Source organism: Pristiophorus japonicus, unplaced genomic scaffold (genome assembly GCF_044704955.1).
Source record: "Pristiophorus japonicus isolate sPriJap1 unplaced genomic scaffold, sPriJap1.hap1 HAP1_SCAFFOLD_351, whole genome shotgun sequence".
Classification (NCBI taxonomy): domain Eukaryota; kingdom Metazoa; phylum Chordata; class Chondrichthyes; family Pristiophoridae; genus Pristiophorus; species Pristiophorus japonicus.
In genome coordinates, this window is record NW_027253336.1 from 648,526 (window position 1) to 664,931 (window position 16,406).

Sequence of the window (16,406 nt, forward strand, 5' to 3'; positions counted from 1 at the left end):
AACCACCTCATCTCCGAAATTAACCGAGTGAACCTTCTCTGAACAGCCTTCAATGCAAGTATATCCCTCCTTAAATACGGAGACCAAAACTGTACGCAGTACTCCAGGTGTGGCATCACCAATATCCTGTATAACTGTAGCAGGACTTCTCTGCTTTTATACTCTATCCCCCTTTGCAATAAAGGCCAACATTCCATTTGCCTTCCTGATTACTTGCTGTACTTGCATACTAACCTTTTGTGTTTCATGCACAAAGGACCCCTAGGTTCCTCGGTAATGCAGCAATTTGTAATTTTTATCCATTTAAATTATAATTTGCTTTTCTATTATTTCTGCCAAAGTGGATAACCTCACTGTTGTGTCTTTAATACTCTTATGAATGACTCCACGAGGTCTAGTATTGTACTTGAGCTGTTGTGACCTTAGTCCCATTTATTGGAACTCCAGAGTGAGGCACAAGCATGGTAGGCAGCATTTTATACTGGGCCCTGTACATCTATGCAGGTGACCCTCAGGTCTCCCACCACAATGCCCTCTGGTGGCACACCTTATGTGACTATATCATTAATATACATGGTCTACATACATGACATCATTTTCCCCCCAAGTCTTTAATGCAAATTGACTCGTACATTGACGGTGACCTGGGCTTTGCTCTTCCTGGTTGACCATTGGAGGGTCGCTTCTAGCTTGGGTGGGTTGGTAGTGAGATTTGTTGCCAGTGGAGGTCCCAGTGGTTTCTGGCTGTGAGTCCATGACTACTCCATTCTCCCCACCCCCCACACAGAGATCATGCTAATGGCCCGTTGCATGCAAGTTGCATTCAAGTTCGTCACATGGGTTTTACATTTACATCTTGGTACATTTGTTGGGTGGATTACAGTTGCGTTTCTTTTTGTGTGGTGCATTTACATGATCAGTACAGGTATATCAGTACAGGTACACAAGGACAGTCTAGTTCTAGCACGGCCAGATAAGATCCGGGTCATCTGGTGGTGGCGCAGCGCCCCATGCTTGTGGGTCTGTGGGCGAGGTGAGCTCATTTTGCTCGAGTTGCCGGAGCTCAGGGCTCTTGCCATTACTCCTAGTGTCGGGCAGGCCCAAAGACAGCTGATGTGTGTCTGTGACCTCCATGTCCTTTTCTTTTGCACAATGTCGCTGCTGCTCCCTGGGAAGCGGTCTGAGCAAGTGAGCGTTTCGTCTAAGCAACGGTGGGGCTGCCTCGTCTTGTTTAGCAACTCGCAAGGGACTGCTGACTCGCTTTCCTTGAGGGTTGTGAGCACTCTCTAGTTTGGGATCCTGGCTGGTCCAGGTCCTGTTCAGAGGAGCCGATGCGGGTGACCCTCCGCTCTTGGGCATTGCCGTGGTAGCAAGTGGGTTTGTGAGCTGCGCCTTTTCCACCCGAGTGGTGGGCGATGGTAGCCGACTGCGAGCATAGGCGTAGTTTACTGTTTCTGGCCCGTGGCAGTTCATGCCATCGGGTACCTGCAATGTTAAACTGATCTGAGGCAGGGTATCGCTACCGGTGCCTCTGCTCTCCGGGGATCATTTACTCTGCAGCTTGTCTATTTCTGTCAGCTGTGGGGACACTTTATGATACATCGTTCTGGTCCCGGGGATGCAGGCTACAGCATTGGGTAGTCCGCTGGATTTGTATACGACCGCTACGTTGGCTGATTGCAATTTGCTTCCGACATCGCTCAACAACATTTTGCTCGTTACACTGGACTTTTACATAGGTTACCAATTTCAAGCAGTTCATTCAAAAATGGCGGAATGCTGGCCTCCTTTAAAATGGCCTTACTACTTTTACCCCAATCATCTTCCTTGCGTGGAACCACGTGTCGTTGATCCATTAGCACTGCACCTCGTGGTATGGATGCCATCTTTTCCCTGTCCATGATGTCGACTGCCACGATCTTCTTTCGCAGTGATTCTGCCACTGAAGCTGGGAAGGCGCCCTCGGATCCAATCTTCCTCCCCAGGAGTCCTGTCACTGAAACCGGGAAGGTGCGTTCGGGTCATCTCGGCCAGATCATCGCCACGCAGTTGTGATGAGCGGTCTGTGCCTCGGGGGCTGCGCAGATCTGCTCACCGGTGCCTGGTCCAACCGAAGGTGGGGGCTTGCTCTGCCTCTGAGCACGGGGGACGTCGATTGCTGGAGGGATGAAGTCTTCCCAGTTCGAATGAATCTTCCCCATCCATCTTCTTCCGAGTAGCGTTGGTCCATCACCTGAAACAATCCACAATGGTAAATTGTGCACCACGCCATCATGGGATACACTTACATCCGCACTACCAACTGATATCAGTTCCTTGGTGTAGGTGCGCAGCTTTGCCTGAACTGGGACCAGCTTGGGTCGTTCAGCTTGATCATTTCATAGCCTCTCAAAGGCTTCCTGGCTCATTACTGACTGATTCGCCCCCTTGTCCATTTCCACGAAGACTGGAACGCCTGGCTCGACTTCCATTATCACTGGAGGACAATCTGTGGTGCAGGTATATACTCCATACACTTCGTCCTGGGACTGAGCTGCCTCTCTAGCCATCTCCTCGTAATTCGCGCTGGATTCACAGCCATCTGCTGACTCCTCTTCCACGTGGTGAGTCACAGCTCTTTGGCACATTCGCTGAAGGTGGCCCTTTGTGCTGCCGCCTTTGCACACATAGTCTCTTAATCGACACTGATGAGCCCTGTGATTACCTCCGCAACGCCAGCATGGTGCTACCCGACTTAAGAGTCCGCCGAGAGGTGCAAATCTGAGTTAAAGGACTCGGGGTCCTGTACACTCTGTCCTGGGCAGATTCACATTCAACAGTTCTGCTTGTGAAAGGCGCCATTCTATTTACAGTACTTGCCAGGTTTGAGTCCTGAGAGTGGAGCTGAAGCTTGAGGTCATGAATGCCTGGCTGATGCTGATGGCCTTCTGCAGAGTGATGGTGGTTTCAGCAGACAGTAGCCTGTGAAGAAGGGCCTGATGACCGATGCCAATTACGAAGACGTCCCGCAATGCATTGGCGAGGGATGCGCCGAATTCACACGGTCCTGCCAGCCTCCTGAGGTCGGCAGCGTACGTCGCAATTTCCTGGCCCTCGGGGCGGCGGTGTGTATAAAATCGATGCCTAACCGTGAGGATGCTCTCCTTCGGTTTGAGTTGGTCCCGAATTAGCACTTTCAGCTCCTCGGATGACTTGGTTGTTGTTTTCTCTGGTGCAAGCAAGTCCCTGACGAGGCCGTAGACCGCGGGCCCACAATTGGTCAACAGGAAAGCTCTGCGCTTATCTGCCAGCGTGGCCGAATCATCGCCTACCAGGTCGTTTGCTACGTAATATTGGTCGAGCCACTCCGTAAAGGCTTCCCAATCTTCACCCTCTGAGAACTTTTCTAATGCACCATTAATCATTGTTGCGTGAAAGTTTGTAATGACTCCACGTGGTCTAGTATTGTACTTGAGTTGTTGTGACCTTAGTCCCATTTATTGTAACTCCAGAGTGAGGCACAAGCATGGTGGGCAGCCTTTTATATTGGGCCCTGCACACCAATGCAGGTGAACCTCAGGTCTCCCACCAGTTCCCTCTGGTGGCACACCTTATGTAACTATATCATTAATACACATGGTCTACATACATGACACTCACATTTTCCCACATTATACTCCAGCTGCCAAATTTTTGCCCACTCACTTAGCCTGTCTATATCCCTTTGCAGATTTTTTGTGTCCTCCTCACAATTTGCTTTCCCACCCAGCTTTGCAAACTTGGCTGCATTACACTCGGTCCCTTCATCCAAGTCATTAATATAGACTGCAAATAGATAAGATATCCACGCTGTTACACTGGAAACTTTGGCCTGGATATCTGACTTAGATATTGATATTTAATTTGTTTTTACCCATTACTACATGATAGAACAAATATTTAATGTTTGTTTTAACCACCCATTTATCTTCGTTAGTTTGGTGCCTCCACTAATAAGAGTAGAGAGAAGTGATTTGTTACAATGTGTGAAGGATTTGCACACTGCTATTCACCCCGCAGAATGTCAAAGCCTTCAAATCGGTAAATAGCAGTGAAGCAAACTGATGTAAGTCACTGGATGCTATTGATTGGATATTCTTATTGCGGGAGTTTTGTGCGTCAGCGATATTAACAGCAAGCTCTGAATATGTTTCACGGGTGATGTTGGGGAGAGGGAATTTTTGAAAGAGTAGACCATTTTTTTATTGCGTGTGCTGGATTTAATGATTTGAGTGGCCTTTTTTCTCTGTGAAAACCCTTAAGCATGTATCATGGTGCCTATTAATACATGCATTTTGTATCCACAGAATACGGCCCGCCATCTCATTTTGAACATGAACCAGGTAAAGAAATACATTCATTTTACACAACATTGGAAGGCCATTCCCAACCAGTCAAATCCTCTGTCGCAATGACAAGTAAACTCAAATATCAATTCTCACACAGCACAGTTCACTGTCCCACAATTTAATATTGATGTTTTCAACACCGGCAGTAGCGTTAACAGAGTGATATTTTATTGCCCGCCCACTCCAAACCCCCACCTAATTTTGGTCTCGATGGATTGGAATGGAATGGAAAATCAGGCACGATGCACAGCAGACAACCATTCCACTACAATCCCTTTCGTACGCCGACTGAAATTAAATGTCACTCCAAAACTGCTACAATACCCTTGGGACTAGATATCCATCTCAGGCGGTGGTGCCTAACGGGCGGTATCCATTGGCCACCCGTTACGTGATATTCACTTGTACTGCAGTCAGTGGAACTGAATGTCAAATGCAGCGTATAACAGGCAGTCCATCCGATACCGCCCATTTAACACCACTGCCCGAGACAAATTTCTCAGTGCTGATCTTACGTTCGCTAGTCCAGTGTCCAACCAAACTGGTTTTAATATTCCAATCCCTAACCAGTACACGACAGCACTCCGAATAGTGCTGGTAATACCACTATAACCCTCAATCAAACTTCCAAACAGGCGAACATCCAGGTCCCTTTGAAGATGTCAATAGGCATCTATCAGCTTCCTTCTCTAATGATCCAAAACTGTGTGATGGGAGAGCTATACCTTAAATAGTGGAGAGAAGTGATTTGTTGTAACGTGTGAAGGATTTGCACACCACTATTTACCCCGCAGAATGTCAAAGCCTTCAAATAGGTAAATAGCAGAGAAGGCAACTGATCTGGGTCATTGGACACTATCCAATGCATATTTTTACTGCAGTATTTTTGAGCTTATAAGAACATAAAAAATAGAAGCAGGAGTAGCCTGCTCCACCAGTGAACAAGATCATGGTTGATCTGATCATGGACCCCGCTCCACTTCCCTGCCCGCTCCCCATCACCCTCTACTCCCTTATTGTTCAAAAATCAGTCTATCTCCACCTTAAATAATATTCCATGAACCAGCCTCCACAGCTCTTTGGGGCAGAGAATTCCACAGATTTACGATTGTCTGAGAGAAGAAATTCCTCCTCATCTCAGTTCTAAATGTCCGACCCCTTATTCTTAAACTATGCCCCCTAGTTCTAGATTCAGAATCTGTGTTGTTGGGGAGAGGGAATTTTTGAAGAGTTGACGATTTTTTTTATTGCGTGTGCTGAATTTAAGAAGTTGAATGGACCATTCTCGCCTTGAAACCCTTACGTGTGTATCATGATACCTATTCATACATGTATTTTGTATCCACAGAATATGGCCCGCCACCTCATTTTGAACATGAACCAGGTAAAGAAATACATTCATTTTACACAACATGGAAGGCCATTCCCAACCAATCAAATCCTCTGTCACAATGACAAGTAAACTCAAATATCAATTCTCACACACCATAGTTCACCTTCCCACAATTTAATATTGATGGTTTCCATTCCGGTGGTGAATTTCCACACCGGCAGTAGCGTTAACAGGGTGATATTTTATTGCCCGCCCACTCCAAACCCCCACCTAATTTTGGTCTCGATGGATTGGAATGGAATGGAAAATCAGGCACGATGTACAGCAGGCAACCATTCCACTATCGTCCCTTTCGTACGTGGGCCGAAATTAAACGTTACTCCCAAACTGTTACAATACCCTTGGGACTAGATATCCATCTCAGGCGGTGGTGCATAACAGGCGGTATCCACTGGCCACCCGTTACGTGATATTCACTTGTACTGCAGTCAGTGGAACTGAATGTCAAGTGCAGCGTATAACGGGCAGACCATCCGATACCGCCCGTTTAACGCCACCACCCAAGATAAATTTTTCAGTGCTGATCTTATGTTCGCTAGTGCAGTGTCCAACCAAACTGGTTTCAATATTCCAATTCCTAACCAACACCACAGCACTCCGAACAGTGCTAGTAATACTCTATAACCCTCAATCAAGCTTCCAGACAGGCATCCATCCAGGCCCCTTTGAAGATGTCAATGGCCATCTATCAACTTCGTTCTCGAATGATCCAAAATAGTTATACATGGTATTGGTGAGGCCACACCTGGAATACTGCGTACACTTTTGGTTTCCATATTTACGAAAGGATATACTTGCTTTGGAGGCAGTTCAGAGAAGGTTCACTCGGTTGATTCCGGAGATGAGCGGGTTGACTTATGAGGAAAGGTTGAGGATGTTGGAATTCAGTCATTGGAATTCAGAAAAATGAGTGGTGATCTTATCGAAACATATAAGATTATGAGGGGGCTCGACAAGGTGGATGCAGAGAGGATGTTCCCACTGATGGGGGAGACTAGAACTAGGGGGCATGGTCTTAGAATAAAGGGCCGCCCATTTAAAGCTGAGATGAGGAGGAATTTCTTCTCTCAGAGGGCTGTAAATCTGTGGAATTCGCTGCCTCAGAGAGCTGTGGAAGCCGGGACATTGAATAAATTTAAGACAGAAATAGTTTCTTAACCGATAAGGGATTAAGGGGTTATGGGAACCGGGCAGGAAAGTGGACCCGAGTCTATGATCAGATCAGCCATGATCGTATTAAATATCGGAGCAGGCTCAAGGGACCGTATGCTGCTCCTATTTCTTATGTGTGATGGGAGAACTGGTGCCGATTGTGGCCTTGTGGAAAACCTCCCTGGGTCTGAAGTTGCATCCTGTGATACCAATGACCAAACAATTCATGGGATCGCAGCAACCACCGATTGAACTTTAATAGTGGAGAGAAGTGATTTGTTGCAATGTGTGAAGGATCTGCACACCGCTATTTACCCCGCAGAATGTCAAAGCCTTCAAATAGGTAAATAGCAAAAGGAACCTGACGTGGGTCACTGGACACTACTCAGTGGATATTTTTACTGCAGTATTTTTGAGCTTATAAGAACATAAGAAATAGGAGCAAGAGTAGGCCATCTGGCCCCTCGAGCCTGCTCCGTTATTCAACAAGATCATGGCTGATCTGATCATGGACTCAGCTCCACTTCCCCACCCGCTCCCATAAACCTTGCTTATCATTCAAAAATCTGTCTATCTCCACCTTTAATATATTCAATGACCCAGCCTCCACAGCTCCCCGGGGCAGAGAATCCCACAGATTAACGATTGTCTGAGAGAAGAAATTCCTCCTCATCTCAGTTCTAAATGGCCGATCATTTATTCTAAAACTATGCCCCCTAGTTCTAGATTCAGAATATGTGATGTTGGGGACAGGGAATTTTTGAAGATTTTTTTATTGCATGTGCTGGATTTAAGGAGTTGAATGGATCGTTCTCTCCGTGAAACCCATACGCACGAATCGCGATGTCTATTCATACATGCATTTTATATCCACAGAATACGGCCCGCCATCTCAGTTTGAACATGAACCAGGTAAAGAAATACATTTATTTCACACAACGTTGGAAGGCCCATTCCCAACCAATCAAATCCTCTGTCGCATTGACAAGCAAACTCAAATATCAATTCTCACACAGCACAGTTCTCCTTCCCACAATTTAATATTGATGGTTTCCATTCCAGTGGTGAATTTCAACACCGGCAGTAGCGTTAACAGGGTGATATTTTATTGCCCGCCCACTCCAAACCCTCACCTAATTTTGTTCTCGATGGATTGGAATGGAATTGAAAATCAGGCACGATGTACAGCAGGCAACCATTCCACTATCGTCCCTTTCATACGTGGGCCGAAATTAAACATCACTCCCAAACTGTTACAATACCCTTGGGACTAGATATCCATCTCACGCGGTGGTGCATAACGGGCGGTATCCATTATCCACCCGTTACGTGATATTCACTTGTACTGCAGTCAGTTGAACTGAATGTCAAGTGCAGCTTATAACGGGCAGACCATCCAATACCGCCCATTTAACGCCACCACCCGAGATAAATTTCAGTGCTGATCTTATGTTCGCTAGCGCACTGCCCAACCAAACTGGTTTTAATATTCCAATCCCTAACCAGTACACCACAGCACTCCAAATAGTGCTAGTAATACTCTATAACTCTCAATCATACTTCCAAAGTCATACATCCAGGTCTCTTTGAAGATGTCAATAGGCATCTATCAGCTTCCTTCTCTAATGATCCAAAACTGTGTAATGGGAGATTGTGGCCGTTGTTCCACACGGCCACAATCTGGAACAACCTACCTGGGTCTGAAGTTGCATCCTGTGATACCAATGACCAAACAACTCATGGGATCTCAGCAACCACCGATTTACCTTAAATAGTGGAGAGAAGTGATTTGTTGCAAAGTGTGAAGGATTTGCACATGCTATTTACCCCGCAGAATGTCAAAGCCTTCAAATAGGTAAATAGCAGAGAGGGAAACTGATGTGGGTCATTGGACACTATTCAATGGATATTTTTACTGCGGTATTTTTGAGCTTATAAGAACATAAAAAATAGGAGCAGGAGTTGCCTGCTCCGCCATTGAACAAGATCATGGTTGATCTGATCATGGACCCCGCTCCACTTCCCTGCCCACTCCCCATCACCCTTTACTCCCTTATTGTTCAAAAATCAGTCTATCTCCACCTTAAATTTATTCAATGAACCAGACGCCACAGCTCTCTGGGGCAGACAATTCCACAGATTTACGATTGAGAGAAGAAATTTCTCCTCATCTCAGTTCTAAAAGGCCGACCACTTATTCTTAAACTATGCCCCCTAGTTCTAGATTCAGAATCTGTGTTATTGGGGAGAGGGAATTTTTGAAGAGTTGCCGATTTTTTTATTGCGTGTGCTGGATTTAAGGAGTTGAATGAACCTTTCTCTCCGTGAAACCCTTACGTGTGTATCATGATGCCTATTCATACATGTGTTTTGTATCCACAGAATACAGCCCGCCAGCTCATTTTGAACATGAACCAGGTAAAGAAATACATTCATTTTACACGTCATTGGCAGGCCCTTCCCAACCAATCAAATCCTCTGTCGCATTGACAGGTAAACTCAAATGTCAATTCTCACACAGCACAGTTCTCCCTCCCACAATTTAATATTGATGTTTTCCATTACGGTGGTGAATTTCAACACCGGCAGTAGCGTTAACAGGGTGATATTTTATTGCCCGCCCACTCCAAACCCCCACCTAATTTTGATCTCGATGGATTGGAATGGAATACAGCAGGCAACCATTCCACTCTCGTCCCTTTCATACGCCGGCCGAAATTAAACGTACCTCCCAAACTGTTACAATACCCTTGGGACTAGATATCCATCTCAGGCGGTGGTGCTTAACGGGCGGTATCCACTGGGCACCCGTTACGTGATATTCACTTGTACTGCAGTCAGTGGAACTGAATGTCAAGTGCAGCTTATAACGGGCAGATCATCCGATACCGCCCGTTTAACGCCACCACCCGAGATAAATTTCTCAGTGCTGATCTTATGTTCGCTTGCGCACTGCCCAACCAAACTGGTTTTAAATTCCAATCCCTAACCAGTACACGACAGCACTCCAAACAGTGCTAGTAATACTCTATAACCCTCAATCATACTTCCAAACAGGCATACATCCAGGTCCCTTTGAAGGTGTCAATAGGCATCTATCAGCTTCGTTCTCTAATGATCCAAAACTGTGTGATGGAAGAGCTCTTGCAGATTGTGGCCGTGTGGAACAACCTACCTGGGTCTGAAGTTGCATCCTGTGATACCAATGACCAAACAACTCATGGAATCACAGCAACCACCAATTTATCTTAAATAGTGCAGAGAAGTGATTTGTTGCAAAGTGTGAAGGATTTGCACATCGCTATTTACCCCGCAGAATGTCAGAGCCTTCAAATGGGTAAATAGCAGAGAAGGAAACTGAAGTGGGTCATTGGACACTATTCAATGGATATTTTTACTGCGGTATTTTTGAGCTTATAAGAACATAAAAAATAGGAGCAGGAGTAGCCTGCTCCGCCATTGAACAAGATCATGGTTGATCTGATCATGGACCCTGCTCCACTTCCCTGCCCGCTCCCCATCACCCTTTACTCCCTTATTGTTCAAAAATCAGTCTATCTCCACCTTAAATTTATTCAATGAACCAGCCTCCTCAGCTCTCTGGGGCAGACAATTCCACAGATTTACAATTGAGAGAAGAAATTCCTCCTCATCTCAGTTCTAAATAGCCGACCACTTATTCTTAAACTATGCCCCCTAGTTCTAGATTCAGAATCTGTGTTGTTGGGGAGAGGGTATTTTTGAAGAGTTGACGATTTTTTTATTGCGTGTGCTGGATTTAAGGAGTTGAATGGACCTTTCTCTCCGTGAAACCCTTACGTACGAATCATGATGCCTATTCATACATGCATTTTGTATCCACAGAATACAGTCCGCCAGCTCATTTTGAACATGAACCAGGTAAAGAAATACATTCATTTTACACGTCATTGGAAGGCCATTCCCAACCAATCAAATCCTCTCTCGCAATGACAAGTAAACTCAAATATCAATTCTCACACAGCACAGTTCTCCTTCCCACAATTTAATATTGATGTTTTCCATTCCGGTGGTGAATTTCCACACCGGCAGTAGCGTTAACAGGGTGATATTTTATTGCCCGCCCACTCCAAACCCCCATCTAATTTTACTCTCGATGAATTGGAATGGAATGGAAAATCAGGCACGATGCACAGCAGACAACCATTCCACTACAATCCCTTTCGTACGCCGGCTGAAATTAAACATCACTCCCAAACTGTTACAATACCTTTGGGACTAGATATCCATCTCAGGCGGTGGTGCTTAACGGGCAGTATCCATTGGCCACCCGTTACGTGATATTCACTTGTACTGCAGTCAGTGGAACTGAATGTCAAGTGCAGCGTATAACAGGCAGTCCATCCGATACCGCCCATTTAACACCACTGCCCGAGACAAATTTCTCAATGCTGATCTTACGTTCGCTAGTCCAGTGTCCAACCAAACTGGTTTTAATATTCCAATCCCTAACCAGTACACGACAGCACTCCGAATAGTGCTGGTAATACCACTATAACCCTCAATCAAACTTCCAAACAGGCGAACATCCAGGTCCCTTTGAAGATGTCAATAGGCATCTATCAGCTTCCTTCTCTAATGATCCAAAACTGTGTGATGGGAGAGCTATACCTTAAATAGTGGAGAGAAGTGATTTGTTGTAACGTGTGAAGGATTTGCACACCACTATTTACCCCGCAGAATGTCAAAGCCTTCAAATAGGTAAATAGCAGAGAAGGCAACTGATCTGGGTCATTGGACACTATCCAATGCATATTTTTACTGCAGTATTTTTGAGCTTATAAGAACATAAAAAATAGAAGCAGGAGTAGCCTGCTCCACCAGTGAACAAGATCATGGTTGATCTGATCATGGACCCCACTCCACTTCCCTGCCTGCTCCCCATCACCCTTTACTCCCTTATTGTTCAAAAATCAGTCTATCTCCACCTTAAATATATTCCATGAACCAGCCTCCACAGCTCTTTGGGGCAGAGAATTCCACAGATTTACGATTGTCTGAGAGAAGAAATTCCTCCTCATCTCAGTTCTAAATGGCCGACCCCTTATTCTTAAACTATGCCCCCTAGTTCTAGATTCAGAATCTGTGTTGTTGGGGAGAGGGAATTTTTGAAGAGTTGACGATTTTTTTTATTGCGTGTGCTGAATTTAAGAAGTTGAATGGACCATTCTCTCCGTGAAACCCTTACGTGTGTATCATGATGCCTATTCATACATGTATTTTGTATCCACAGAATATGGCCCGCCACCTCATTTTGAACATGAACCAGGTAAAGAAATACATTCATTTTACACAACATGGAAGGCCATTCCCAACCAATCAAATCCTCTGTCACAATGACAAGTAAACTCAAATATCAATTCTCACACACCATAGTTCACCTTCCCACAATTTAATATTGATGGTTTCCATTCCGGTGGTGAATTTCCACACCGGCAGTAGCGTTAACAGGGTGATATTTTATTGCCCGCCCACTCCAAACCCCCACCTAATTTTGGTCTCGATGGATTGGAATGGAATGGAAAATCAGGCACGATGTACAGCAGGCAACCATTCCACTATCGTCCCTTTCGTACGTGGGCCGAAATTAAACGTCACTCCCAAACTGTTACAATACCCTTGGGACCAGATATCCATCTCAGGCGGTGGTGCATAACAGGCGGTATCCACTGGCCACCCGTTACGTGATATTCACTTGTACTGCAGTCGGTGGAACAGAATGTCAAGTGCAGCGTATAACGGGCAGACCATCCGATACCGCCCGTTTAACACCACTGCCCGAGATAAATTTCTCAGTGCTGATCTTATGTTCGCTAGCGCACTGCCCAACCAAACTGGTTTTAATATTCCAATTCCTAACGAATACCACAGCACTCCGAACAGTGCTAGTAATACTCTATAACCCTCAATCATACTTCCAGACAGGCGTCCATCCAGGTCCCTTTGAAGATGTCAATAGCCATCTATCAACTTCGTTCTCTAATGATCCAAAATAGTTATACAGGGTATTGGTGAGGCCACACCTGGAATACTGCGTACACTTTTGGTTTCCATAGTTACGAAAGGATACACTTGCTTTGGAGGAAGTTCAGAAAGGTTCACTCGGTTGATTCCGGAGATGAGCAGGTTGACTTATGAGGAAAGATTGAGGAGGTTGGAATTTAGAAGAATGAGAGGTGATCTTATCGGAACATATAAGATTATGAGGGGGCTCGACAAGGTGGATGCAGAGGGGATGTTTTCACTGATGTGGGAGACTAGAACTAGGGGGCATGATCTTAGAATAAGGAGCCGCCCATTTAAAACTGAGTTGAGGAGGAATTTCTTCTTTCAGAGGGTTGTAAATCTGTGGATTTTGCTGCCTCAGAGAGCTGTGGAAGCCGGGACATTGAATAAATATAAGATAGAAATAGTTTCTTAACCGATAAGGGATTAAGGGGTCATGGGGACCGGGCAGGAAAGTGGACCCGAGTCTATGATCTGATCCGTCATGATCGTAGTAAATGGCGGAGCAGGCTCGAGGGACCGTATGGCCTACTCCTGCTCCTATTTCTATGTTCTTATGTGCTCTCCACTCTCTCTCCTAAGACAGTTGGAACTGGTGCTCTCCACTCTCCCGTCCTTATATATATCAGTAATTAACTTTTAGCATTATTGTTGCCAATTTAAGTGTATCTAAGGGTTAAGTCATGGCAGGAGAGCTCAGACATGTTTTATGCTCCTCCTGTACTATGTGGGAAGTCAGGAACACTTCCGGTGTCCCTGACGACGTGTGCGGGAAGTGTGTCCGCCTCCAGCTCCTGACGGACCGCGTTTCGGAGCTGGAGCTGCGGGTGGATTCACTCTGGAGCATGCACAATGCTGAGAATGACGTGAATAGCACGTTTAGTGAGTTGGTCTTACCACAGGTAAAGGGTCCACAGACAGATAGGGAAAGGAAGACCAACAGGAGGAGCAGTGCAGGGAAGGTAGTGCAGGGATCCCATGCGGTCATCCCTCTGCAAAACAGATACACCGCTTTGGGTACTGTTGAGGGGGATGACTCATCAGGGGAGAGCAGCAGCAGCCAAGTTCATGGCACCGTGGCTGGCTCTGCTGCATAGGAGGGCAGGAAAAAGAGTGGGAGAGCAATAGTGATAGGGGATTCAATTGTAAGGGGAATAGACAGGCGTTTCTGCAGCCGCAACCAAGATTCCAGGATGATATGTTGCCTCCCTGGTGCAAGGGTCAAGGATATCTCGGAGCGGGTGCAGGACATTCTGAAAAGGGAGGGTGAACAGCCAGTTGTCGTGATGTATATAGGTACCAACGATACAGGTAAAAAACGGGATGAGGTCTTACGACACGAATTTAGGGAGCTAGGAGTTAAATTAAAAAGTAGGACCTCAAAACTAGAAATCTCAGGATTGCTACCAGTGCCACGTGCTAGTCAGAGTAGGAATTGCAGGACAGCTCAGATAAATACGTGGCTTGAGAAATGGTGCAGAAGGGAGGGATTCAAATTCCTGGGGCTTTGGAACCGGTTCTGAGGGAGGTGGGACCAATACAAACCGGACGGTCTGCACCTGGGCAGGATCGGAACCAATGTCCTCTGGAGCGTGTTTGCTACTGCTGTTGGGGAGGAGTTAAACTGATATGGCAGGGCGATGGGAACCTATGCAGGGAAACAGAGGGAAATAGAACGGGGCCAGAAGCAAAAGATAGAAAGGAGAATAGTAAAAGTGGAGGGCAGAGAAACCCAAGGCAAAAAGCAAAAAGGCCACATTACAGCAAGATTCAAAAGGGGCAAAGCCTGAAGGTTCTGTGCCTGAATGCGAGGAGTATTCAGAATAAGGTGGATGAATTAACTGCACAGATAGCAGTTAACGGATACGATGTGATTGGCATCACGGAGACATGGCTCCAGGGTGACCAAGGCTGGGAACTCAACATCCAAGGGTATTCAGCATTTAGGAAGGATAGACAGAAAGGAAAAGGAGGCGGGGTGGCGTTGCTGGTTAAAGAGGAAATCAATGCAATTGTAAGGAAGGACATTAGCCTGGATGATGTGGAATCGGTATGGGTGGAGCAGCGGAATTCCAAAGGGCAGAAAACGCTAGTGGGAGTTGTGTATAGACTACCAAATAGTAGTAGTGAGGTTGGGGACAGCATCAAACAAGAAATAAGGGATGTGTGCAATAAAGGTACAGCAGTAATCATGGGCGACTTTAATCTACATATAGATTGGGCTAACCTAACTGGTAGCAATGTGGTGGAGGAGGATTTCCTGGAGTGTATTAGAGATGGTTTTCTAGACCAATATGTCGAGAAACCAACCAGAGAGCTGGTCATCCTAGACTGGGTGATGTGTAATGAGAAGGGACTAATTAGCAATCTTGTTGTGCGAGGAGGCCCTTTGGGGAAAAGTGACCATAATATGGTAGAATTCCTTATTAAGATGGAGAGCGACAAAGTTAATTCAGAAACTATTATATATATATATATATATATATATAATTAAGGAAAGGTAACTTCGACGGTATGAGGTGTGAATTGGCTAGAATAGACTGGCAGAGGATACTTAAAGGGTTGACGGTGTATAAGCAATGGCAAATATTTAAAGATCACATGGATGAACTTCAGCAATTGTACATCCCTGTCTGGAGTAAAAATAAAACTGGGAAGGTGGCTCAACCATGGCTAACAAGGGAAATTAAAGATAATATTAAAGCCAAGGAAGAGGCATATAAATTGGCTAGAAAAAGCAACAAACCTGAGGACTGGGAGAAATTTAGAATTCAACAGAGGAGGACGAAGGGTTTAATTAAGAAGGGGAAAATAGAGTACGAGAGGAAGCTTGCAGGGAACATAAAAACTGACTGCAAAAGCTTCTATAAATATGTGAAGAGAAAAAGATTAGTAAAGACAAACGTAGGTCCCTTGCAGTCGGATTCAGGTGAATTTATAATGGGGAACAAAGAAATGGTAGACCAACTGAACCAATACTTCGGTTCTGTCTTCACAAAGGAAGATACAAATAACCTTCCGAATGTACGAGGGGACAGTGGGTCTAGTGAGAATGAGGAACTGAAAGATATCCTTATTAGGCAGGAAATTGTGTTAGGGAAATTGATGGGATTAAAGGCCAATAAATCCCCGGGACCTGATGGTCTGCATCCCAGAGTACTTAAGGAAGTGGCCCTAGAAATAGTGGATGCATTGGTGATCATTTTCCAACAATCTATCAACTCTGGATCAGTTCCTATGGACTGGAGGGTAGCTATTGTAACGCCACTTATTAAAAAAGGAGGGAGAGAGAAAACGGTTTGCCTGATATCAGTAGTGGGGAAAATGTTGGAATCAATCATTAAGGATGAAATAGCAGCCCATTTGGAAAGCAGTGACAGGATCGGACTGAGTCAGCATGGATTTATGAAAGGGAAATCATGCTTGACGAATCTTCTCGAATTTTTTGA

General features: G+C 45.3%; 1 protein-coding gene across 4 annotated transcripts in view; it reads left to right on the top strand.

Annotated features, from left to right (window-relative positions):
• LOC139250221 (uncharacterized) overlaps positions 1 to 16,406 on the top strand; it is a 118,300-nt gene that overhangs the window by 67,882 nt on the left and 34,012 nt on the right. For 3 of the 4 annotated variants that reach the window (XM_070872717.1, XM_070872714.1, XM_070872716.1), the window contains 6 exons: positions 4,326 to 4,361; positions 5,716 to 5,751; positions 7,789 to 7,824; positions 9,295 to 9,330; positions 10,777 to 10,812; positions 12,185 to 12,220. In XM_070872717.1, coding sequence (XP_070728818.1) covers positions 4,326 to 4,361; positions 5,716 to 5,751; positions 7,789 to 7,824; positions 9,295 to 9,330; positions 10,777 to 10,812; positions 12,185 to 12,220 — 216 coding nt within the window. The remainder of the gene's footprint in view (positions 1 to 4,325; positions 4,362 to 5,715; positions 5,752 to 7,788; positions 7,825 to 9,294; positions 9,331 to 10,776; positions 10,813 to 12,184; positions 12,221 to 16,406) is intronic. The other variant, XM_070872715.1, reaches the window with a different exon arrangement.